The sequence below is a fragment of the Pterocles gutturalis genome, unplaced genomic scaffold (assembly GCF_000699245.1).
Source record: "Pterocles gutturalis isolate BGI_N339 unplaced genomic scaffold, ASM69924v1 scaffold19660, whole genome shotgun sequence".
NCBI lineage: Eukaryota > Metazoa > Chordata > Aves > Pterocliformes > Pteroclidae > Pterocles > Pterocles gutturalis.
Window position 1 is genome coordinate 5,559 of NW_010138675.1, and position 23,412 is coordinate 28,970.

Genomic DNA, 23,412 nt, shown 5'->3' on the forward strand with positions numbered 1-23,412 from the left:
TGTTTTTGCAAGGAATATATTATATTTGCTATTCTAATCACTAGTTATTAGTGATTCTGTATTTACTGATGGTCACATTTAATATCATACCAGTGATCTACTGGTTTATTTAGTTGCCTTCTGAATTTCTTTTCCATCCTTGAGAGTGTTACCATGCCTCGCTGTAAAACGGGGATAACGGTGTGTCCTGACTCAGAGTTTTACGGGCCTGAATTGGCAAAGGATTGAGTTTCATTTGGATGTATCAGGTTAATTAATGATGAAGAGTATAGAAAGTTCTGTAACAACTACATGGAGAGGAGTGAAGAAAGGGGCCTGCCAGAGAGGTAAACACCCAACTTTTTTGGGTTTTTTTCTACTGCTTTTCTCTAACTACTGTTTTTCACTCTTTGCGGTCAGGTGTGACTTGCAGGCAGTGGTGACAATACAAAGAAGGGTGTGGGTGCGAGGCCCCTGCAGGTCTGCCCTGTGCCCTGGGCATCGTGCGCCTTCAGATGGGTCTGTAGGAACTTGCTTTGTTGCTGCCTTTGGCCACTCGATCTGTTGGTGCACCACGAGCAAAGATCATTTTATTGCTGCTTAGAGACAGTGGGTCCAGCTGCCTTGCCTCCAGCAGCCACGGGGCTGGACTGGGTGCTGCTGGGTGCGTCTGCTACTGCTCCTGTAGTAAGCGTGACTCCTGCAGCGGGGAATCATGAAAAGGAATCTATTTTCTGTTCTCTCTAACATAGTGCTGGGAAGAAGTCTTGGAAGAGAAAGTTTTCTGCAGGCAGTTCTGGTGTGATTTCCTTGGATACTAAATAACCTTCTGAGATCTGCTTTTAAACTAGAACAAAAGTTTGGATTGTCCTTTTGTCACTTACAGATGCTGAAGTGTGCCGCTCAGCAGCGAGTGTAGAAATTTATTTGCAGAGAGTATTTTTTGTGTGCTTTTGTAATTGATATAAAAACGACACATTGCATTTGGCTCATCATTTCAGTTTATTATCAAAATGTTTTTATCAGATGACAAACTCAGAAAGCTAAAAGGAACATAGGTTTTTAAATACACCTATTGTAGCAGTCATCTGAGGTATCTGGTACTTATTTTTGGAAATCTGTTTGCTTTGATATCCAAAGCAGTAAGTTCCTTTGCAATCTGCATGAGGATGTCTAATACATATCATTGCAGATTTAAAGCCTTTCACCTTCTTACTTAAAGCTCCATTCTTGCAATCAGCTGTGCAGCTTTACCGATGTGAGGACTGACATCGATCAGAACAGGTACAAATTATGTGCAGGATCAGACCCTAAACACTGAGAAACTCAGCCTGAAAACACGAATATTGGTATATTCCACCGGAGAGCTCAGCTTTGGAGACTTTGTCTTATTGCCTAATACCATGCTCACTCAAATTTCCCAGTTCTATGCAGCCACTGATAAAATATATTACAATACTTCAAGTCAGAAGTGTAGCTCAGATTTAAATATAAAAACTATGATTTATACATTACTAGAAACTTTAAAAAAGACAAACTTTAGAGAAAGCAAGAAAAAGCTTAGAAAAACTGTGAAAGGGTCTTTGATCACAATCTTACAGATTATATGTTCAAAAATTAATAATTTACCTACAATTTCAGTTTGGCTGGAAAGCAGTAACTTGTTGTAAATAGTGACTTCATATAATACACACTGGAATAATTAGTGAGAAGTTACTTAATTACAGCAGCTCTTTGGACTCCTCTAGCATAAATGGTTTCAAGTAAAAATGAAAACATTTGGTAGAACAGATTTATCATAACAGCAGAGGGTACAAAGTCTGACACTTAGGATATAAACTGTTGTCTCATTATCATGTTATGATGTCTAAAACTGTGTGCTTCTTAATATTTCCTTCCTCGGCTTGATCAGAAATAGGCATTCTGCAGATAATGTGTTATACTTTGACATTTTAAAATAAATCCAGAAACCCACTGGCCAGTGGGGAACAGGATTAGCTACAAGTGAAATGTTACTGTACACTGTCGAGTCATTTAGATTCTGTAGGGTCCAGTGATCGGAAAAGCAGCCGATCAGCTGGAGCAGCTAACTGCTGCTTTGGCATTAGTCCTTTATTTGCTATTTCCATGTGTGATTCTTTTATTTTTGCTTGTTTACTAAGAATTAAAGTGACTATTCTAGCATATTGCCCTCGGTTTTCTTCCCTCCTCCTCCTCTCAGAATTAGTTCAAAATTTCTCTTCTTCTGGAAAGCTTCTCGAGATGCACGGTTCACAGTTCGTCACCAAACTCGGCACTTTTTAGGAGGATCCATGTAGTTTGTCTTGGTGCATGAAAAGGCTTCAGAAAACTCCGGAGAGTTCTGCAATGATCCGATGACCCTTTAAAACAAAACAACATCATCTTGTCATTGTTGCTTGCCTTTGTTTAAAACAAACAAGAACATTTTTTAACATCTTTTTTTGCATCACCTCAGAATTCTGTGGGAAACGCCCGTATTTCTGAACTCTGACTATTGCTTCCCTTTCACCTCAAGCAGTGGCTGTATTTTCTCTTTTCAGTTTGTACCGTCCCTGTTGCAGCCCCCAAATACAGGACCTGTCCTTTCTTACTTACTGGCTTTCACAAAACTTGCATTTATTTCACTAGGAACAGGTTTATTGCTTTGTCATCAGTTTTCACTGAGAATTTTTTCAGCTATGTTTTGCTGACAAGTTTCTTGGTAAAGGAAAAGAAGACCCAGAGGTAGAGGACTGTGGTGGAACTTCTCAGAGCATGTTCATTTACATTTTCACACCAATCGAGTTTTAGCTGGGACCATACTGTTTCTCTGGGCATTCTTCACAAATGTTCCAGTGAATGAGTTTCCTGGAAAAGAGACTCGCACAGAGAACAGCTTTCAGGTGGATCTGAGGACATGCCAGCTCGAGCGCTTTGGACATGGGTAACTGTGAACATGTGAATGTATCTGCTGGGAGCAGCTCAGTCCTCCAGGAACAGGAATGCAGCAGTGCAGCATCCACACACCAGTGCAGGAAAACACCTTCAGCTTCAAATGTCAATTATAGGTACTGCTGCACGTGGATCGTGGAGCAGGAATTATTTGAAGAACGGATTCTTTGAGTTAGATCAGGTTCTCTTTTTCCTGCCTTCGACGACTTCCTGATCTGAGGCCTCTCTCTGCTAACTTGCTGTTTTTCTAGTGGACAAACGTTCCACTGTCCAGCACTCAGAGTTGCTAGCCCACAAACTAAAACTGTACTATGCCATTAACAATTTTTATGAGGAGCTGCCTGTCCCACCTGTAAGGAGGAACAGCCTGCAGTCGGTGTAGCAGGTGTTAAACAGCAAAAAAATCCACCCCACCCTCAAATAATGAAAGTCACATTGGGAGCTGCTGTGACATTTTAATAGTGTGTCGGTAGGCAGTAATTTTGTGGGTATGTCTCCTGGACTGAAATGCTTTCTATGTTCGAGCTCCGGGGGGGGCCTCAGCCTGAAAAGTACTTCACATTCTAAAAATGTTGGTGTGGTTTCTCATTAATACTTGTGTAATTCCATAGAAAGCTTACAGCCTTTCATACTGATGTAAAACCAGCACAATACATGATGTGATATATCCAGGATATACACAAATACTGTGACACAAAGATGCTGAACTACTGAACTTCAAAGGACTCTACAGATCAGATATGCTGAGAGGAGGCACAGTTCTGGAGCATTGTGACCAAATTGGGCTGATTGTGGGGCTTGATGATCAACTGCCTCGGGGAGAGATCTGTAGATAGCACAAAAACCACCCACGGGGAAATGCCAGTCAAGCAGCAATTGAAGGAACACTCGCTGCTTTCATTAAATATTTGAGTATGTGGGATAAACAAAACAATTGTTTGGTGAAAAGCGTTGATAGAAAAGATACTGGAATTAATGTACTGAATTGTATCAGGGAGAAACCAGCTCTTGTGTATGGGAATCCTGGAGATGACACAGCCCTTCAAAGCTAACAGAGATGTTGGGGTGTCTACAGGACTAGTTGGTCTCATGGCATTTGACCAAACAGATTTATTAGAGCAAAACCTTCTTGTTACCCTGCTGATGAATAGGTTGCTCTGCCTTAAGTTCAAAAGAAGAGATCCTAGTCTGGCCCAAAGACTTCCGCCCCGAACAGCCAAGTTTCCTGCGTGACTCCCCTGAACGGAAGCCCTCCTGTTCTTGGGAAGGCTGACTGAGCACAGAGAACACAACTTCGCTTACTGGGCACAGCATGCAGGTTTGTTACAGACTGAAGGGTGGTGATCTTCCACCTAAAACTCACTTCTGTGACTCTTGCAAGAGAGGACAAATAGTGACCTTGTGTAACAGCTGGGGCCCAGCGGAGCCCCAGTGCTGGCAGCAGGCGCTCTGAGCAATGCTGGAACGTAACAGCAGAGCCAGGCCAGTCCACTCTGCTGGAACAGAAGAGCATCCTTCTAGCTCTAGATGGCAAAGACGTTCCTCATTGTCATGACAGCAGGTAATAATCATGGACAGAAGGTCATGTCCCTCCCATTGTCAGCATTACTGTTTAAAAGAAGACAAATTCTTCTCCACGCCTGGAAGAGTAAAATCCTTGTACTCCACAGATTCACTGGAGATTTTACCTGTGACTTTAGTGGAGGACGGAAGTCCATCAATAGTGTGGACAGAATTAAGTTGTATTGTCTCAAGGGTGAGGACAACTCCCTTTATTCTGCCTCTGGTGATCCCTGGGAAGGACTGTGCCTGTCCTGTCGGCACAGAGCTGTGCAAGGGCTGGCAGGTCCAGAGGGACCGTCTGCCTTCTCTCTCCTAACCATCTTCCATGTGCTCTGCCTGTACTCGTGTATATGCCGAAATCTCCCCGGGCAAGTGCAGCCTGGCCTTTTGTGTACAGTTCTTTAAATTCTGTAGCTAAAAGGCATGTTGCACCCAGGAATTGGCAAAGAAGCTGACTATATGTGCTGACCTGAATTTGCCTGGGCTGTGCACGTCAGTTTTGATGGAGTTCACAGCATACTCTGGTCTGTACGTTCCACACCACACCTGCACATGGAACACAGAAAAGTATTTGTTAGCCCTAAGATTGTCCAGGAAGAGACCTGCTGTCATTTCACTGTGAAATCCTTAATGTCATGAGAATAAATTTCACATTCGAACATAGGGGAAAAAAGTATATTTTGTTAAAAAAAAAAAAAAGGTATACTGTTGTCCTCGGACAAAGGCACATTGGCACAGGAAACTGTCTACCAGACTTACCTGTGGCTGAACTCATTTATTTAGGGAAGAGAAAAATTACCAAACAGGACTTTATTTTCACTACTTTGTAGGGAGAGCTGCTCAGCTTAGCAACTGTGCCAGCTCTTAGTAAATCCGTGGAAGTCAGCCTACTCTTTCTGACTTACTGTTATACTGTATCTTAAGTGATTTTCAAAGCCTTCAGCCAAGAAGTATAGAATACCTGTGCGAAGTTCAGAAAAAACAGCTGCTTATGGTTCAGTTCAAGACCAGGTAGAAGTTTTTCTTTTCCGTGCTTTTTCACAAAGTTTTCATAGGCCTGTAGAATGAATTGAGTGGAAATGTTACAACTTCCAGCCCAGTCCACGTGAAATGATGACAAGGAGGAACGTGGATTCTTTGACATAATTAATGCTCAAGGAGGCACAAGTGATCTCCAGGACAACCCAGATGTGATTAGAGGATTCATTCCTCCCCCATTTATTCATCTTTCCCTCTTCCCCTTCTTCTTTCCATTTGGCTTGAGACGTGGGTAAAAAGCTTCACCTGTGGCAAAAAATCATTTTTTCTCTCTGATTCTACAGGGCACATGCATTTGTATCCTGTTTACTGTTTGTTTTTCTCTCAAATGTTTATCACATGAATGTTTTTTTTTTTTTTTGCCAACTATTGGATGAGTCTAAAATATCACACTTATTGTAAGATATGCTTTCTCTGTATACAATGCAGAGTTCCAGGATCCAATTTTACCAGCACAAAACTGATTCTGCAGGGAGAAGACACCAATTTTGTCAATCATCTAATGGTGCATTATGAAAAGTGGATTTTTTTCATTGTGGTTTTGTTCTTTTTTTTTTTTCTTACAATAATTGCAGAAGACTTTAAAACCTTTCCAGAGTAAGAACAGCTGCTTTCACGTTTCTTATGAACACCATGTGTCAAACAGTGTGCTGTTAGTGTATCATGACTGATAGAAAGATGTTGGCACATTGGAGAAGTGTTCTGACTAAAGTCAGTGCCAAGGGACCGCAGGAGTAAAGCCCATCAACTGCACAAGTGCAAGCTGGGGAATGAGCAGTCAACAGGTCTACTGAGAAGGCTCCAGAAGTTTTAGTGGATAACACGCTGAACAAGAGCCAACAGTGCCCCAGTACTGCAAAAAAGGCAAGTGTTGTACTGGGATGTACAAACTGGAGTGTCCCATGTAAGCTACACGCAGTAATCCTCCTCCTCCTCTGCGTGGCAGTGGCCAGGTCTGAGCTGGAGCGCTCTGTCCCGCTGTGGGCACTGCACTTCAAGATGTGGACAAACTGGAGAGAGTCCAGAAGCAAGCAGCAAGAATGAGCAGAGGTCTAGCAAACATGACCCATGAGGAAAGATTGAAAGAACTGGGTTTGTTTAGTCTAAAGAAGTCTGGCCCTCAAGTACATAACAGTCTTCAAATACGTAAAAGGTCGCAGAAAAGAAAGGAGCAGATTGCTCTGTTTCCACTGTTGAAAGCAAAGACACGATAGCACTCGAACTGCAGCAAGGAGGTAGTGAAACTTCTCTTAATGTTTGGATGATACAGAAATGGCTGATTCTACCTGGCTAGGAGGGGGGTGGGCTAGATGACCGCTCAAGATTCCTTCTGGACCTTTTTTTACTATTTATATGATGTAATGATAATTATGAATATCTGATTCTTTTTTTGTAATACTTCTGACCTTCTCATTTTTCTTTGACTACTCCCATCCCTTTCTGAAAGACTATGCTCTTTCATGGGTTTGGACTGTTTGTTTGTTGTTTTTTTAAAATGCACAAATATTCTGGTAATTGAAGATCAGACTAATCCAATATGCCATAGTGATGCTGCTTTTAGGCTTCCACATAATTCTTTACACTCTCACTAATAATTGTGTTTGCCCTCCAACACATATATTTCTAGGGAAGCAAGTGCTGCTGAGGGCTGCGTTTGCAGAAGCTGTGATGATAACTTTGAGCTGGCCCACGCATCCCAGCGGGCACTCTGCTGAGGAGTGACAGTGCTCCAGCTGTCAAGTGTTGAATGTTTTGCCATGGAACAAGGTGTTCGGGGAGGAGAGGGAGGATCGTGTTAGTAAGGCCTGCAACCATCAGATTTGCAAGTAACAAGAAAAGGTCACAGAGAAGCTGACTTGCTTCTTGTCTCTCAACCCGCACTCACAAAGAGAACCTCTTTGCTTTTACTTTCAGTCCCAAAGTTGGCTAATCGAAGGGGTTAAGTAACTATTTCAGGAAGAGAATGGAAGGAAAGCCAAAATGCACGCTGAGCACAAGGAATGCGGATGTCACGGACATCTCTGGATACCTGTGCAGGGGACCTGTCACTTGTACAAAATATTTTGAGCAGTTTTTTGAACAGTGACCACTGTTCCATGTAGGCAGAGGCTGTTTATGGGTAGAGCTGAGAAGAAAGTCATTCTGTCTCTCCTTCCTGGCATAAAAAAGCTGATGAAGACAGCCAGCCAGAGCCAGACAACTGCTCAGTGTCATCAGTTTACTTAGGTGATGGTCCAAATGTGATTCACTGAATGTTTTCATTCTACAAATTCCCTATTTGCAAAAAGAAAAAGTGGAAAAAAAATAGAAACAAGTCAGCTGAAAAAGTGTGCACGAGGAACAGAGAGTATGTATCCTGAAATAATTAATAGGATGAGAGAGATACAACAGCTGGTGAAGAGTTCCAAACCATGCCTTGATGATGCAGGGAGTATGGTCCTCTCCCTAACACAAAAACAATGTTTCTTCTACAAAGGCTCTGAAATTGATTTTCATAGTCTATGATGGTTTCAGCTAAAGTAGAAAAATGGATACTTCTTACCTTATATGCTTGTCTAACACCCCCGTTATCAGCAATGTTTTCTCCTAGCGTGTTGATTCCACTCAGCTGTAAAACAGAAAGGAAAAGTATAGTATTCTGAAAAGAAGAGCTTATCCAGGACCTGTAATGCCAAACTTTGTGTGGTTTTTCTGCTTTTTAAAGGCAAGAATTCCCTTTAACTCTGAAGTTTTATCAGAAGATTATGTTAATATCTCTGAAAAGTCTTTGCCTCCCTTGTCTCAAAATCCATGCGGATACTATTGTTTTCCCTAATCCCCTTCCTTCCCTTACAGGCACCTTTCTCGGCTCTTACATCTCTTGTACCCAGATACTCTCCTACCCTGATTCTTCTCAGACCGTTTTGCTCTGTAATTGCTCCAGATGTTTGTCTTGGGGAAAGAGCAGTAAACTTTGGAGGGAAGGAAAGCAGCAGGCGGGATTTGTTTTGGTGGGGATGTATATTATTTGTGCATCAAGATTTGGGGAAATGAGGTTCAAGCTGACAAAGTTTTTTCTCTTCTTTTGTGGAATTAAAAAAGAGCCTTTGAGTGCCCAACAAGGCTTCTAGGACCACCACTCCTTCAGAGCATAAATCCTGCCTCTTTCAGAACAGTCAGTGTACGTGTGGATTCTTTAAGAATATCTTTTGCTTTTTTTTGCCTTTTTGTGTTTTTTTTTTTTTTTTTTTTTTTTGATGTAGAGGCAACAGTGTTGGCCATAGGCCAAGAATTCATGTAAATAAGGGTTTGCATGTTTAGGACATAAGATTTTGTGCTTCCTCATTAAAAACAACATTGGTAGTAACAAGTAAAGATGACATACGTGCTGTCCACCTGCTAGGTCCCATGAAAAGTTTCCGTACTGGTAGACTATACACTGGGATAGCTCCTTAAAATTGCGTGCCGATTCTTCAGTCCACCAGTCTACAAGGTCTCCATTTTCATTAAAATTTCTGCCTGTAATAATAGATGAACAGAATTACGTGTACAGGAAGAGAGGTTTGTGATGCAGTAAGAGGGGTACCAAGTACGTACAGTCACTCATGCCAAAAAATTGCTGTAATGAGGCACTCATACAGACGATGCTCTTTTTTTTTTTTTTTCCCCTGAGAGGGCTAAGTGTAGCTTAAGATGGTTGTTGATGTAGCCTTTAGGAAAAGCAAGCGACAGCAGTGATATTAAGCGCCCTTGTGTGCTGCAGGCCCACATCCTGGGCTGTTGCTGTGGTTTAGCAGTACAGGAGCGTCTGTGGGATTCTCTGGGTCACATTTTTGGAAATCATCACGGGGAACAATACTCTAAAGCCTCAGAAATCCAGATTTGGTCTTATATATGTGGAAACTTAATTGTAATTTTATCTGTTCTCTGTAATGATTAAGCACTAAAGCATGTAAAACATTCTGTGCAGTGTAAGTTTTGTAACTAGAAACTTGGCGCCTTACCATTGTCATCAAACCCATGTGTGATTTCATGACCGATGACCATGCCTATGCCACCATAATTCAGAGATTTGGGCTGGGATGCGCTGAAGAAAGGGGGCTGCAAAATGCCAGCAGGGAAGACTGCAAAAAAAAAAAACCCAACACCACAATGAAGGCACTGCCTCGTTATCCCACGTGCGCAGCGTGAACAGACATTTTTATGGGCTTCAACCAAAGTCATGCTGTTCCCTCGGAATTACCAGCAGCAGAAAGGGAACTGACACATGGTCATGGCGGTAGGATGGTAGGAACAGATCAGCAGGACCACTCCCCTACCCCTCAAGCCTGGGGTAAAGCAAAACAGCTTTTCAGACCCTTGCAAAATCATGAGCAGTGTTTACTTTGTCCTTGTTACTATTTTACTTTGCAAAAAAGCAGTTTACTTCTCCTGTTGACAGCACTTGGCATTGTCAGACTCACACAACATTGTCAGACACCTCACAACATCATGAAAGGTGGGAGGGTGTTCCCCTAGAATAAGAAATTATTTGATCATTGCCTCCACCAGAAATCAATCTCAGAGAGAGGAATTTATTCTTCCACTGAAAATATCAGTAAATCCCCCTAGAATCAATAAAACCAGGCCAAGCTGGCAATGAAAGAACCCGAACAAAACAGTTCTTTTCACCCACTTCTGTGCTCTATTTTTCTAGGCTTGTAAGAAATATATCAGTAAAAAGAAATCATGCTGCAACTGTGATCTTTTTATAAATTGAGAATTAAAAAAAAATAAATTTCTTGCAGGACAGGGTTTTTTTATTTTTGAGAGACTTGTTTTCAGGAGTTATATGTGGATCATAGTACCTCATAATGGCTTAGAAAGGACACTGCAATTCATGGAATGTGGATAATAACAATATTGGCAGAATGGGTGTGACAGAAATATTGTGAGGCACAGTTAATGTTGTAAAATGCCTTGTGGCTACTGAAAGACTGCACCACTGTGAAGAGAGCTGGTATGGTTCACAAGATGAGAAGCCTCAGTGCTTCCAGTTTTGCTGCACTGAGGCTCTTTTGCAACCCCCATAATATTAAGATTGTCTCACTTCTTGATTTTAAAAATACATACATATATATATAAATAATGTGGCCATTAGACCTGTATCCAGTTAAGGAGCTGGTAACCCTTACCTATCTGATTCCGACTTGCTGAATAAAAAGCATTGACAACAGCAGCTCCACTTATCCACCTGGTAACAAGAGAAGAGCAAATGTTAGAATTCCAGTTCCTAACGGCAGTTAATGATTGCTGAACGTACCTAGGAACTGAATAACGGAATCACAGAATAACTGAGGCTGGAAGGTACTGCTAGAGATTGTCAGACCCAACACCCAGCGCACTCAGCCTCTTGTCCTGCGGCAGACCCTCCAATCCCTTCATCATTTTAGAAACCCTTTCCCTTCGTTATCCAAACGGATTAACAACGATACTTAGGTTTTGTTTCTGTTTGGACTCATACCACAGCATTGTACAGGCAACATTTCCTATATAAAGAAACTGGAACACTGAGTCTGAGGTTATAATGGTATCTAAACATCTAGGGATAATGGAACTTTTTTAAAGACTGCTTACTTAACAGGATTTCTGTGTCACTGTCCTGTATCCAGCTATCTCAAATACCAGTACATTACAAGTATCACATGAGAGACTATTATAATTTTTCCTTAATGCAACTTCTTGAGGAGTGAAGGTATGTGCAGACATCACCGTGAGCTCTTGTGGCAGAGGCACAGCTTGATGTACAGTCCTGTGGTTTATTTAAATACCTACGTTCCTTAATGAAGGCTCTCAGCACCACTGTTGGGTCTGTCTCGACAGATGGGAAATAATGAGTTTTAACTCTTTTTTCCTAGTTTACAATTTTCCTGGCTTTCATCAGTGACCACCTAATGAAATTCCTAGAATTACAAGCAGGGCTAGTGTTTCGATGTGGGTCATTATCGCACACATTTAATAATATTTCAGCAAAGATGTCAGAGAAAATGAGAAACCAGTTCTACAAAATCAAATAGTTGGGCCTTACACAACTAAAGGTATTTCCTGGCTCTGTGTGCTCTGAGTGAAATTAATTTCTATGCTAAATGATCTGTTTGATAACTGTATTGCAAATGCCAATCATAAGCAATGCAAAGTATTCTAGCAGTGGCTATTGCTTGATTAAGTGAAAATTAATTTGCAGAATAAATTATAACTATCAGATGATGATCAACTGTGGTTGATAGTTCCAGGCTCACTTTAGGTAATCTCTGAATGCAATGAAACTTATGGTAGTTACTCCTAACTAACATAGGCTTGTGAGAGCAAAATAGGGGTTGTGTTAAATTAAGCTGAAGCAATTGAACCAGGCAAGCCCAAACACAGCTTGAAGTTCAAATAGAACAGAAGTGAGGTGGCTGTTGGGTGGAACATAAATTTTCAGTTAATGATACACAACAGTTGTAACTATTTATCCACAATAATGACTACAGTTCTGAAAGGCTATGACACAGTATTTGGAAAATTCATAGTGGTGATTCCAGAGTGTTAAGTATGTAATTCATCTTCGGAAAAGGTGAGAGTTTGGCAATGCAAGGTGACCGACTAGAGTCTGAACAGTTGCAGCTTTTGATTTTTGTTTTCTTAAAAAAGAAGTCTGGAACAGCACTATGCAAATGATAAAGTAATTATAAATAGAAACACAGAATAACTTAGGGGAAAAGGACCTTTAGAAATCACACGGCCCCATGTGAAGCTAACAAGATCAGGTCACTTAGAGGCTTGTCCAGTCAAGACTGGACTATCTCCAGGGATGGAGATATGGAGATCTCCCAGCCTCTCTGGGTCTTGTTTGACCATGCACGTGGTGAAAAGTTTTTCCTACCATCTAGTCAGAATTTTGCATGTTCCAACTTGTGTCTCTTCCCACTTGTCCCATCACTGGACATCTCCAAGAGGAGTCAGGCTTCTCTGTATCGCCTCACATTAGGCAACTGAAGACAGCCATAAGACCCCCCTTTAGTCTTTTCTTTTTTTAGACTACAACACTAGTTCTCTTACCCTCCCCTCAACATCAATCCAGCTCTGCAGCCCTTCATCCCTTGAACAGTCTTGCAAAGTTACCACGGCCTACGGTGACCACAGTAATTTTCCTGATTTGGCTTAAATGAACTTCCAAATGGGTCAGAGCTGAGACAGGAAGAGTAGCCAGTACAGCCAGGGAATGGCCGTGTCACTCTTTTGGTACAGCTACATCCCATGTTAATATTTTAATTCAGAGCAGGAGTACATTTCTGAAGTAAATTCCTGCTCATCCTCATTTAATCATGCTTGCTTTGGCTCAGCAGTCTCCAAGCAAGAGAAACGAAATTCTCAGGGATGAAATTTATCTTTCAGATCAACTTAATTAAAAAGCTGCTCTCAGGAGTCCGCTTAATCCACTCTCGGAGCTAAGGGGCCAGACTAGACCTGCTCCAGAATACTTAACCTTCTACGCTGTACCCCAGTTTCTTTGCCCTGCTTGCTAATGTAGGTCCAGCCTTTGAGAACAAGCAGTGCCCTCTTACCTGCCCTCTTCATGGAGAAGTGGTCATTAAATCAGCACCTTGTCCTGTGGAAACTGAATGAAAGACTACACACAGTATTTTAAAATACTTACTCCTCCTTGTCCACCTTTTCTCTGAGCTTTTTCAACCTTTTCTTCTGGGTGAATACTAGATTTTCAATAATGTTTTCAAAGTATTCTTCTTCTTTGTAGTTCAACTAAAAAGAAAGAAGGAAAAGTACTTAGTGGTGGTGTTACTGATTTGCAATAAAAGACGTGGATCTGGAAAATCTAGTCTTAAGCATAACGAGCTAAGCAAGGTATTTTTAAGAGTACTTTTCGATCTACAATTGGAACTTGGTTTGCAGTTCTCTGCTACATCACAGAGTTGGTATTGTAGCTGGATATATGTTAGCAGCTGTGTAGTTTTTCCAAAAGAGATTTATTCCCTCTCTATATATTTTTTGAATGGAGTTCAGCATTTGTTGGTTTTGACCCTAACCTCTAGGAGTTTCCCACTTGGAACCAGTAGCTACCAGCCTGGTAAGCTGCAATTCCACCTCAGAAAGAACATGTGAATAAGGCTTAAATGGTGTTCTAAAAAGCATCGTTTGGTTATATGTCTAGATTTTTCAAAATTAAAACTTTGACTTCTCATACTCTGCCTGAACGTACATTAATGGAGTTACTCTTACAAATGAAAAGAATACTGAAGTCCCATTTTGCAGTGAAAAAGCTCAGAGGCAGTTTAAATGATACGGGCAGTCCAACGCCATACTTGAGGGACTAACTCCAATCCATGGATAATAGGCACAGGTATTGAGTGATGTGTACTTGCATCCACTTCAACTAGTGTTACATCCATCTGTGGCAGATTTGGAAATACTGAACGCCATTAGCTCCAGGTTCCGGTACAGCATAATTCCTCTAGAATGTTTACATTGCCTAGAAATACCCCAGATACACCATCGAGGCTGGATCAGCTGTACTGCGCTGGCTTTTAGTGCATCCTTATTGATGGCTGTGCACCTGGGCACAGGACGGAGTTACTCTGTGCAGATGCACATGGTTTGCTTTGGCTATGAAGGCAGGCTCACGGTTTTTCCTTGAGACCCTTTTTTTTTTTTTCTAACTGTACTGCCTATTGGGGATACTTACGTCCTGGTACTCGCTGTTCAGCTTATTGTCATCAGTCACGATCTCATCGGGATAACCAATCCTCTCTCTAATTGCTGCTGCCTGGGGACAAGATAAGTTGATACCCATAGCAAATCCAGCCATATTTTTAAATCCAGCATAAATTATATAATAAATGGAATATAGAAGCAACTGCAGAAAACCCAGGATGTTCATTATATGTAGTTTTTATCCACTTTTTTATGCACTGAAAGCATTCTGAAGTTTATGGTTAATTGCAACAATGGAAAATTCTAGAAGGTATGTTCCGCTTCTGCCTTTGTAAGTGAACTTACAGAAATGTGCACAAGACAGCCAGACACACCTCAACAACACTTTTGAGTTCAAAAGCTGGTTTAAACAAATATCTGACATATTTACAGCATCCAAAATAGAAATAAAACTAGTAACTGGATGGTTTTTTCACTTCAGTCCATTATAGGAAAACACATTTACAAATTTGTACAGTTTGACTCAGTTTGGATCTGTATCCATATTTCTTAACTACCTCCCATACCTACATGGGAGTGAAATAATTTATTTAAATGTTCCCAAATTCTGATAATGTGAAATCCTGAACAAAGTTTTCTAACCCAAACCTTCCTCAGTTTCTTTTAGATAGCCAAATACTGATTTGTATTTGATGGCAATGTTAGCAGTATAAAAAAATCACAGGGAACAAATTACTCCTTAGCAATGCTTTCCACTCTTCCCATATAAATATGTCTTAATAAACTTACCAGTAAAATTGCGTTATTTATACAAATAATTTTCTGATGCAGGCTATTCCCACAAACAAGTGAACGTTATAAGCAACGTGTGGAGTGTGTGGGTTTCCAATCCTAACTTTTCAGACAGTTTGCATCTCATTTAGTCAAATAAATAGTTGGTAACAGTGGAAGTACTGCACAGACTTTGTACACATACTGTCTGTGACTAATCACAGGACAGAGTGTGTTTGGGATTTCCAGTTTAGTGCCCGGCTTACACTGCCATTCCTGATTTGAAGTTACTGTGTGGCTGTAACGGATGAGCTGACACCAGGAATGTACAGAAGCACCGGTTCATGTAACTGCATCTTTACTGTCTGAACACATCAGAATCAGGATAAACTCGCTGGGTGCCGTGAATGTCTTAGCTACCTGTTGCAATCGTAGCTTCTTGCAGACTTTACACTCTAGAGTTGTTCGATAAACTATTTTGATAGTTACGGGGTTTTTTCCTAAGATTTTTCTAACACAAAATTCTGGAGGAAAATGCCAGGTCCCACTCTATAATTAATGAAACCATGATATTTTCCAAGCTTTTTTAAAAAAATAAATTTTACTAATAAATTATGATTAAAAATGCAAAATTTAAGCTTTTTAATTATCTCTTCAGTATAACAAAATAGAGATGTAATAAATAGTTCTTTCAACTGCTTGGCTCCCAATTCAAGGCTCTCTACACCTGAGTTCTGTTACTTACTCCAGACTTGCACGAACTGTCTGAAGCTCCATCTTCCCTTAAATGACAACTCACTGACGAAGTCCAGCCTGTCGTTTGACTTTTTGGTTTTTGTCCTATCCCTCCTAATAGCTGGTAAAATCACCATAAATAATTCCTTCTCATTTTCTGTTTTACTTTCTTGTAGATACTCATCATCTAGTCCCTTAGTCACCAATTTGCCTGGAAGGTCTGAAGCTTGCGGATAGATTCCTCCTATTTTGTGCACTTATCTCCACAGATGCCCCTTCCCATGTAATCTGCATCTGATACAGGCAGTCTGTGAGCTGCTGTGGCTAAACACAAATAAATGTGGGTTTGTATAGATAAAACGATAGATGTTACTGCTTTTTTTTTTTTTATTTCCCCCAGAAAAAACAATTGAAATACTGATTTTTATAGAAATACACAACATTACCAATATTTAAGATCTAACTTACTTTTTGTTCTGCTTTCTTTTTGGTTTCTGCATCCATCCAGGTAAGTTCATCTAAGGTTTTTATAAAAACATCACGTATGTCTGCAATCATTTCCTCAACCTTGGAAAAAACATCAGTATGTTACAAATACACATAAAATGATCCAGTTATTTTTCCGGTCATAGTTTACTACAGTCTTGTTTTTCCTGCCCTACTTGCTTGAGCATATGCTGTTTGTGGGAGGAGAGGGGATGGGCATGAGCTCACAAGGTGATGCAATTTAATTATTCAGGTTACAAAAAAACGGACAGTTATCCATCTGTTGGATGTTGTGCATTTGATCAAATGACTGTGAATATGTCAGCCACAAAAAATGGTGTAACTTAAGCCTGGATTACAGTAGGAGTGATAGGAGTCAACTAAGGCTTAACCTGAGGTTAATTTTCCGTGTGACTGAAGACAAACAGAAAGAAGCAATTGTCCCTATGGCCCCTGCTGGCAAGATGTGCTCCAGCGTCAGGCTCAAAGAACAAGCAGAGACTGTTGACTGCATGAGTGCTGTTCCTCGGGCGGGTGCATTGCGCACGGTCCATCGCTGGTGTGCCAGCGGTGCTTTCGGCTCAGGGCTGGCTCGCAGAGCAAGCGGAGCAGGCAGAGGCCGCTCTCCCTCCAAGTGTGCACACGTGATCTTCATCCTTCACCCGCTCCTTCACACTGTGGCCATGTGCTTGGAAAGCAGGCCAGCTCCAGACAAGTAACACAGAAGTACTTAGGTGCAAAGGAAGCACTCTCCTAGCACATACGTTCCTATTACTCCTCAGTGTGATTAAGAAGCAAATCTGAAGGTTAGGTTTTTTAGAAAGTGACCTGCTATATAAAAAGGGTTAATGAGAAGCGTAACCACAGCTGTGTAAAGAAGTGCATGGTGAGCGACAGTGAGGTGATGCTTAGATGGCAGGCAGGCTGTTTGCTAAAAGCTTTACCACATGTTTGCTGTCTCCAGCAAATGCTTCCTCTACGTATAACCGTCCCACTGCGTTCTCCATGTTGCCGTTGACATAGTTCGCGCATCGCCGCCAAACAGCAGTTTCTGATGTTGTGCCGTAAAGTGCCTGTGAAACACAAACGGGGTAAAACAGCCGGGCCCACGCCAGGCGAAGGAGAATGGTGACTGACCGGCAGACGTGTGTTTCGGAGGAGCCTAGTCGACCTCAAATACATGCATTTAGTTCACATTTGTGTTTGTGACAGTTAGGGGACTCTGTCGTGGGAACATCTGTCACAGGCTGAGGAAATATGAGAATCGTTGGCAATATTCTTTATCCCTTTAAACATGAAAGGTAGAGAGAAGAAAACTGCTCTGAAAGCTAAGAATGGGAGAGGCTAAAGGGGAATATCCTGGCACAAAGCTTTCCCTGTGACAGGGATCCGTGCTGCCGCTCCAGCTCAGACAGGGCCGTTGTGGTTATGCAGCAAGTTAATTTCTGCAGGGGTAAGATTGTGTCTTCCACCCAACCAGCAGCTTCTGTCAGAGCCTCCCACCTCTGGGAGCTCCCAAAGTAGCAGCTCGTTTACTCTACGTGATGTTCCTGCAAGGCATGCAAGGATTTTGTCATGATAAATATGTGACAGAGCTGAGTGGATGATATAGTGGTATGACACCTGAATGCAAGGAGCAGAGCAGGCTGTCACACAGGGCAACCCTCTGAAATCACATTCGATAACGAATTTATATTCCATAATGCAGCAGCTACCCATCTCTTCAGAGGTACAGATCCATGACTTTTTGTGTTAAAAGCTCTGGAACTGCTACACCTTGAAGTGAATCACTAGGAAAATAATGTTTCTTTTCACCCTAAAGCATTAGGGATGCTGGAATAGTCATTTGAAAATGTTACAGCACAGCACAGATCTCCCTGAAGAGCCAGTAGTAAACGTTAGCAATACTGAGCTTAATTAAAATAATGACTAGTTCAGAATGACTCTACAGTGAAGACTCTGGTAGATCCCTTTGTGCCGCTTAAACTTATCCCAGTCATCACAGTGCACTGGTTTCATCGTGAGTTGGGTAGAGGGCTGCTGGAGACCATGGTGGACTCGCATCAGAGCAGGGTCGCCCTTCGCAGGAACCTGAGACAGACTCTTTTTCAGCGAGCTTAGTGTCACCACAGGTGCACAAGGAAAAACAAAGCAGTGCTCTCTACAGGGCCAGAAACTTACCTGCTTATTAGTAAGAATAACATGCAATTAAAATGCATTCCTGTGCACTTGTACACGTACAGTGCTGGCACATCTGAAATTGCAGCTCCTGATCTCATGGGGCATAAATTCACAACTACAACATCATCTGGAATGCAGGGTTTTTCTCTTTAAATATATCTTGGAAAAAAAGAAAGATCCAGGTTTGTTTCTTTGGTGGGAGTGGTTGTATCCTGAGGATACAGTAGCTGTAAGTATTAAACGAGTGTGGTGACACTGCTCTGCACGCTCTGCCACCCCTGCATCTGGGCTCCTTGGCAGCAGATGTGCTGGCAGGGCTCAGTTGTGAACACATGTGACAGTGAAAAATGACAATTTGGCCCTGAGATGGAGAACCGACCGTAAGCGATTTAGAGTGACAGCACAGCCCCCCAGTAACACATGCAGGCCCATCTACACGTGCAGTCGAGGAATCTGTTGAGATCTTTTTGCTGATTTCTTAAGGAAGTGGTTGTAGATCCAATGGTCTTTCTCCCAGGACTCTGGCACTCTCTGTAGCACATTTTAAACAATCTCTATTTCAAACAAATGCTGTTTTGAATCAATAAACGTCCAATTAGCCACACAACCCAGAAAAAAAATGGTATGGGAGATTCATGGGATGCCATAATGTCCTAACATTTATATTGGACAGCAAACTTAGCAAGACAAATGCTAGTTTCTTTCCACTGCATTTAGTGTGAGAAAGCTCCACCTCTACTATACCATATATTATTAATTAATTATCAGAAAATTGTATACTTTTGTACATAGACTTTGGTAAAATCTTTTTCTGTTGTTCTCTCAAACTTTTGACATTTTTCTGAAAGAACCCGCCTCAGTGAAGTCCCAAGATGTAGTGGTGAATGTCTGTCATTCATAGAGTGCAAACCATAGTACTCTCTGATGATGCAGACTAAGCAAATATGAAGCTTTATATTAAAATCGTTTCATACATTAAAGAGTAGAGGAAAAAGCCAAATAATCAATGCATAGGACTGCCCTGTCCAGATACATAAAACGGAGCAAACTGAACATTCGTTGACTTCTTCCAGTAATTATTATCTTTTTTTGTAGCAAGCAGGATCTCCTTAAAAAGCTGCATATGCGTGTTGAAGTATTTCTTATGTCACTAACAGATATAACAACGTGGCCTTAACCTTTCTGAATGGAGCTCAGCAAACTTACAAAGTAGAAAGTTCTACTGTGGGAATACAAAGGACTTCCATCTCCAATCTGGTTGTGAAATTGCTCAGCATTTCCTTAGATGTACTGAAATATCTGCAGGACCAAATGATTGAAAAACAAGATTGGGCCCATAATGTTTGACTTTGAATGTACTACTTCGGATGCTGAAGAGTTTGTAACAGGTCAATCAGAACTGTAGAGTAATCATTTCCAAATAAATGGGACTGTTCTGTTAGCAAAATGGGGATTAATTTAGATTCCGGAAAACATGGAGAGCAAGTACGCTCCAGCAGAAGCCTGTGTGTGCAAAATTCAAAATACGTTATTTTTTTATATACTACAACTACATAAAAATTATCTTTTGTGGTTCAAAAATGTAATCTTTACAACTTAAAAAGAGATTAATTTCTTCACCTTACGAAAAGCATTCCTTGTGTCCTTGTAATTACGGCTTAAGCTGTTGACAAGATCCATGACGAATCGCCAGATCATGTAATTTTGAAGGTCTCTGTTTAACAAAACAACAATAATAAGCTGGTAATGTTTTTGGGCTTTTTAAGTCTACTGGAAATAAAGTGCAGATTACAAAAATACCTAACATACCTACCTGGGAGTGTATTTATTAAGAATAGACTTCAGCTTGATGAGGTATTCGGGATCATACACAATAACATGTTCGGTGTTCTCAATGTTAATTTGTACAGTTGACATTATATCATTTATGAATTTTGACCAGTTGAATACCTGGAAAATCAATGTGCAATCTTATATGGTTAAATGAGAAAGAAAGAGTAATTAGCTGCTTTTTCCAGTTTAAATATGTTTGCATAACACAAATGCTCTCTCTTTAGTTTTCCTAATAGCTGCAGTACTTAAATGGAATCATCATAATAATAACTGATCTGAGATAATTTATATCCTCTGAGCTCTAAAATCCCATTAAATAGCATGGTACTTAGCAGAAAGGCTCAAGACATTGTTTTGATTTCAAACTAACACAATTAAAAATGTTATGACCCCTTCCTTTTAGCCTGGAGAAGCAGAAATGGTATTTTAAGTAAAATTGGCAGTTGCCTTTTTTGCTATATGTGGCTAAGAACTTTTAAATGAAAGCATGACTAAAAGCCCCATTTTCAGCGCAGTTTGTATCTACGGGCCAATAAGATTCGTGGTATATTTGACAGTCCATCTGAAGCATACGGTAAGGACTCATTCTGAAGTACACTGAAGTCCATAAAAGGATTTATTTTAACAGACCTCAGAACAGACACACTAAAGCCACCATCTGTGATGGATTTCCTCTGCATTCCACAGTCCCAGGTACTGGAGAAGCAACTGGCTGGACAGAGGTCAGTCGGCAGCACGCTGCAACAGACAACTCCCTGGCAGAGGTTAGAGTTCTTGTTCATTTTCTGCCTCTCTGGTCCTAAACCCCCACTTTCTTTATGCTGGTATTCACCTTTGCAAGAGGCCCCATAAGTTTCACGAGCCAGTACCTATGAAAATTATTTGTGATTGGTGATTCTTCTCAGTCTGTATCTTTGGAGAGGAAAGTTTTATAGGAAGAGGTAACATCTTTCATCAGACAAACTAATGTAGCTGAGGAAAGCAAAAAGGCTTTCAGGAATAGAAACACTTCAGGTTTGAAAGAGAAGCAGCAAACTTCAAGCTAATCTTGGGAATAATTGCTGTTCTATCCTTAGACCGTTACAATTACACTACCAACTCCCATCATGTGTCTTTCGAGCATTTTGGGATAAATTTAGAGCAAATGATTATTGCTGATCTGCAGCACTCCCCAGGAGCTGAAAATAACCAGGGCAATACCATTCGGTGACAAGAGGAGTTAGTTCTGACGTTAGGACTGCAACGTTACCTGTTCTGCTAGGACCTGTGGGAGGAGGTAAATTATGAAACATATGAAGCTAGGCAGGGTGGACTGTCATGTAATTCAAAGTTGAAGAATTTAAAGTCAATAAAAATAGCAGTGATTATGAAACTGTGGTAGGAATGATAGTCTTTCACAGTACCTCGCTGGCCTCAAAAGACTCAGTAACGCGCTCCTGCCAGGCAGAGCACAGCGCCTTCCGTGCGACACGTTAGCTAACCTGCTGGCCTGTTGTGCAAGCACAAGTCAGTTACGATAAAAAACATCCACGTCTAGTAAGACACGATGTTACTGAGGCGGCACACCTATGTTATCAAATCTTTGGCTGTTCTTTAGCCAAACTTTGTGGTGCTGTGAATTAAAGGTTATGCTGCACAAACGGTGCATGGCTTGGGATAAGGGAAAAAGCAGATTACTGATCATTACCTTACGATCGATTTCCAGTGAGAAGTTGTTTTGGAGTTGTGCCAAGGTCATTTTATTGTACATCAAAAGTGGATCATTTCTGTCCTCAGATTTTGTTGTTGCCTATTAAAGTTAATAACGAGAAAAGTTGGTAGGTGGAAGTAAAAAGAAAGAAAATGAGTATTTCTGGCTTAACACATAAGTTTGCCTTAACTGTAAAGTACCTTACACGTACCTATGGAGAGTGTTTTATAGGTAAAAAGCATACAGAAGGACCGATGACATAAACTAAATTTCTGACAGTAAAATGGAGCCTAACTTTTTGTATTTGTTTTGTGTTAGAGCATCAACAGCTCAGGCAGTGCAGGACCACGGATCGGAACACAGACCCATACCACTCAAAGCACTTTCAGATCTTTCTGTTCTTTTCCCACACACGAGCGGGCCCCTGACAGGATGCTGCTGCAGGTTTCTGAAGTGCAGTCCTGTATCCTCCTTCATACCTTTGTTCTCAGGCAAAGTCCCTTGTGACAGCATTGGCACTTGCGCCCCTCATACTCCACCCCCTTTTAACTTCCACATTTTTGGTGGTAAAGAGAGCAAACGCAGGTACACAAATGACTACAGGAAAAGAGTGACCTTGTGGTCCATCAGAGTAATTCATGGGAGAACCTACATCCCTGCTGCCTCGTCCACTCTTAACTGGAGCTCTCAGGAGCAAGAATAGTAGATTTTACCCATTTAAACTGTTTTGAAAAGTCACGCTGAGTCTGATTTTATCTCTCTCTTTCCTTTTTAAAAAATATTTCTCTTTCACTTCCTCTTTGCTAATCTATTGTGCATTCAGTATTTTTTTCCCAAGAGCACGATGCCAGCTCTCTCCCAGGAACATTCAGGCTGGTGCTCAGGTTTCAATGAAAGAGGTTAAAAACCGCCGCAACAGCAGCTTACCCACAACCAACTGTACTCGCTACCAGCCGCAACTGCTGTAGAGACAGTTCAGTTGTGGTTTCCTTTCACACTCCCCTTCAAATCTTTCACCAATGAATTCCTTTTCTTGTAATAATTTTTTATGTCTGATCTAAGCCCAGAGATCTGTTTCTCAGGGAAATGTGAAGAACATCAAAATGGGATGGTTGTAGTTTATACAAATGGTGGGGAAAGTGGGGAAAGGTCTTCCTCTGCCAAACACACGCCCTTACTATCAGTGTAACTTGAAAAATAGCTGAAGCTAGAAAATTTGTATTTGGCTTGTTCTACAGTCATCCTCAGCTTCAGGCCCCTCTGAAACATTTAATAATCATAAGCCATGTCTTTGCTCATGCATGCTTGGATTCCCATGTGTTTTCCTCTGTGCAAGTTCAAATTCTAGCGATTTCTCCAACAGAGAACAGCGTTTGATTACAAATGCACTTGGAACAATCAGCATTGTGGAGCAGCTTGTGCAGGACAAACATCACTTTGTGTGGCACGGCGGCCAAGGGCTGGGAATCTGCTGCTGCCATGACCAAACAGCCCAGGGGAAAGAGGACAAAGGG

At 41.2% G+C, this 23,412-nt stretch overlaps 1 protein-coding gene across 1 annotated transcript in view; it reads right to left on the reverse strand.

Moving 5' to 3' along the window:
• Nucleotides 1–2,134: 2,134 nt before the first annotated feature.
• MME (membrane metallo-endopeptidase) overlaps nucleotides 2,135–23,412 on the reverse strand; it is a 37,350-nt gene continuing 16,072 nt past the window's right edge. Inside the window, exons 9-22 of the mRNA XM_010083087.1 lie at nucleotides 21,896–21,997; nucleotides 20,189–20,325; nucleotides 19,996–20,089; nucleotides 17,139–17,267; nucleotides 16,177–16,275; nucleotides 14,234–14,314; nucleotides 13,190–13,293; nucleotides 10,686–10,744; nucleotides 9,516–9,635; nucleotides 8,897–9,030; nucleotides 8,075–8,140; nucleotides 5,456–5,551; nucleotides 4,964–5,040; nucleotides 2,135–2,360 (exon numbers count right to left, since the gene is read on the reverse strand). Of these exons, the coding sequence (XP_010081389.1) occupies nucleotides 2,261–2,360; nucleotides 4,964–5,040; nucleotides 5,456–5,551; nucleotides 8,075–8,140; nucleotides 8,897–9,030; nucleotides 9,516–9,635; nucleotides 10,686–10,744; nucleotides 13,190–13,293; nucleotides 14,234–14,314; nucleotides 16,177–16,275; nucleotides 17,139–17,267; nucleotides 19,996–20,089; nucleotides 20,189–20,325; nucleotides 21,896–21,997 (1,398 nt within the window). The 3' untranslated portion in view covers nucleotides 2,135–2,260. The remainder of the gene's footprint in view (nucleotides 2,361–4,963; nucleotides 5,041–5,455; nucleotides 5,552–8,074; nucleotides 8,141–8,896; nucleotides 9,031–9,515; nucleotides 9,636–10,685; nucleotides 10,745–13,189; nucleotides 13,294–14,233; nucleotides 14,315–16,176; nucleotides 16,276–17,138; nucleotides 17,268–19,995; nucleotides 20,090–20,188; nucleotides 20,326–21,895; nucleotides 21,998–23,412) is intronic.